Raw genomic sequence first — 2,500 nt, forward strand, 5'->3', positions numbered from 1 at the left:
CGACCAACGAAAAGGTGAAAGGCAAAGTTAGCACCGGCGGTATTTGAGCTGAGAATGTGAAGAGCCAGAAGAAATATTAAGAAATTTCTCTGATTCAACCATTCTGCTATCTCAACGTCTTTCTTACAACGTTTATAGGTCAATTAGAAAATGTATGGAAATGGATTAATTCAACTCTATACGTTATTTTCATATGACTGTTAACTGATATGTTTTGTGTGTGTGTGCGTGGGGAGGAGTGTGTGTGAGTGTTTGTGTGTATATATGTACATAAACATAGATATAATTAAAGAGAAAACTCTTAGTTAATATTTGACACCATTAAGCATTTTCAAGAAATAGAGAGGGTTAACTTTCTTTAAATACTTTTTTACTAAATATTATTTGATTACGTGTCAGTTGAAGATATTTTATCTCTATAGCAAGAATGCTTTTCTCTTTTATTTTATTTATTTATTTATCTATCTATTTATGTATTTATTTTACGCAAAATACTTCTGACACATTTTTCTTGCTAGAAACTAAACGCGAAGGGAATTTTCTTTGTCTTTCTTTTTTTTTAAAGATGAATAATGTATTTAAATTTACTTTCTCTTACTTTCTATATTTTGGTACGTTTATTAAACAAATATACTTACTTTAATAATGAATAAATAAGTTTCTGTGAGTGCAAGTCGTTTTCCCAAACAACTTCTCGGCCCGAAGCCGAATTGCATTACAGTGAACGGATGGGTGATTTCCCTTTCTTCCGAATCTCTTATCCATCTATTTGGTTTAAATTCTGTTGCATTTTCAAAGTATTCGTCACTCATTGCCGGCCATATGTGATGCATTTTTACGTATGTCTAATAAATAATAACAGAAAAAGAATGAATAATATTTTCCTTAAGAATTTTAACAGTAAAACATAAAATACAAAATAAATGTAAAAATTAAAAAAATATTTAAGTAATACTGATGTATATTAAGATTTAACAAAAAGGCCCTAGTAGTATGTCTATTTGAATATTTTTTTTATATTGGTTCCGGCTTGATGAAGGGAAGACTTTCTTAACGAAATCAAACAACGCAAAGAAGTTATTAGGTTGAAGTACGACAACAATTCCTTGAACAAAACGAAACAAAATACAACTCCAGCTTAAAGCGATATTTTATCTACGACAAAGTAAAGATAGAACAGAAATCAATGCAATACCAACGACGAGAGTGAAAGAATTGAGAGGAGGAGTATGGAGAGTAAAAAGGAAAACTATCAAGTACGATGTAGTTTAAAGCAACGAAGACAACATCTGCAAAGTTAATTATGGAAGAGTGGAAGCATAATAACTGGTGGAACCCAGATGCCGCAAAAAGCAAGTAAGTGGGTGTCATCTTGGCAAAATTTAAGCATCAAATTGAAATACTGAATAAGAGCAAATAAGCTGTTAGCTGAGATGTTTAATAAGGCATTAATGAAGCTAGAGATATCAATGGGAGGAAAATCATCTTAATCTTAACTATTAAGGTAAGAAACCATAAAAACAGTACCTCTTACCTTAACCCCAATCAAACTATGCTGGCGGTAAGGGTAGGTATACGGTGAGCACAAAAACGAACGCTAGATAACCTACTCTTTGCAGACGATATTTGTATGCAGACGATATTTGTATTATGTGCAAGACGTACCAGAGAGACGAACAGGCTAATAATGTTATCAGAGGAAACTAGACCGAGGATTAACGTTGGTTAATCGGGTCATGAAAATTTAGACCTAGAAGCATGGTTCTGTTATGGTTGAAAAATCATACCTTGAACGAAGAGAAGCGCTTACGTATCTAGAAAACATTGTCTGCTACTTGAAATACAGAAGATATCGAAACTAGATACAGAAACGGGAATCAATTGCTAAAAAAATATTTTCAGTTTACCGTTGTAAGTATGGCTACATGCATTTAACTATAAATACTTTATGCAGAAGCTGCTTTTCAGAAGTTCTCTATTGTGCTTATTAATTTGCGTATCAATCAATTATTTTCATACAAGAAATGAAAATCAAGTAGCAGCCATATCAGTTGTACTGAAGTCTTGATAACTACGAATTGCCTGTGCTTCTCTGAGGACCAAAACATATCTATGGCTCTCACCATAGCAACAAAAAATTAGGTTTATTAATGCTAATGAGTTTTCTCCTTGTTACGGTTATGATTTCAGTTAATGGAAAATTATTTTTGGTTCACTACACTCAGTAATTTAATCTGCGTTAGCGCATGATGTATGCGTATATATATATATATATATGAATGTCTATCTATCTATCTATCTATCTATCTATCTATCTATCTATCTATCTATCTATCTATCTATCTATCTATCTATCTATCTATCTATCTATCTACACGAACACACGTATGTGTGTGTGTGTGTTTGTCCGTTTATACGTGTGTGCGTGTATTTGATTGCTATTTTTAACTGCACGAGAGATCATGTAGCAATGCCCTTGTTTGCTGATCAGGTAGCTTTT

At 32.5% G+C, this 2,500-nt stretch overlaps 1 protein-coding gene across 1 annotated transcript in view; it reads right to left on the reverse strand.

Moving 5' to 3' along the window:
• LOC115220959 (cytochrome P450 27C1-like) overlaps nucleotides 1-2,500 on the reverse strand; it is a 58,674-nt gene that overhangs the window by 2,310 nt on the left and 53,864 nt on the right. Inside the window, exon 9 of the mRNA XM_029791168.2 lies at nucleotides 639-845. Within this exon, the coding sequence (XP_029647028.1) occupies nucleotides 639-845 (207 nt within the window). The remainder of the gene's footprint in view (nucleotides 1-638; nucleotides 846-2,500) is intronic.

This window comes from Octopus sinensis, linkage group LG17 (assembly GCF_006345805.1).
Source record: "Octopus sinensis linkage group LG17, ASM634580v1, whole genome shotgun sequence".
In the NCBI taxonomy this organism is placed as follows: domain Eukaryota; kingdom Metazoa; phylum Mollusca; class Cephalopoda; order Octopoda; family Octopodidae; genus Octopus; species Octopus sinensis.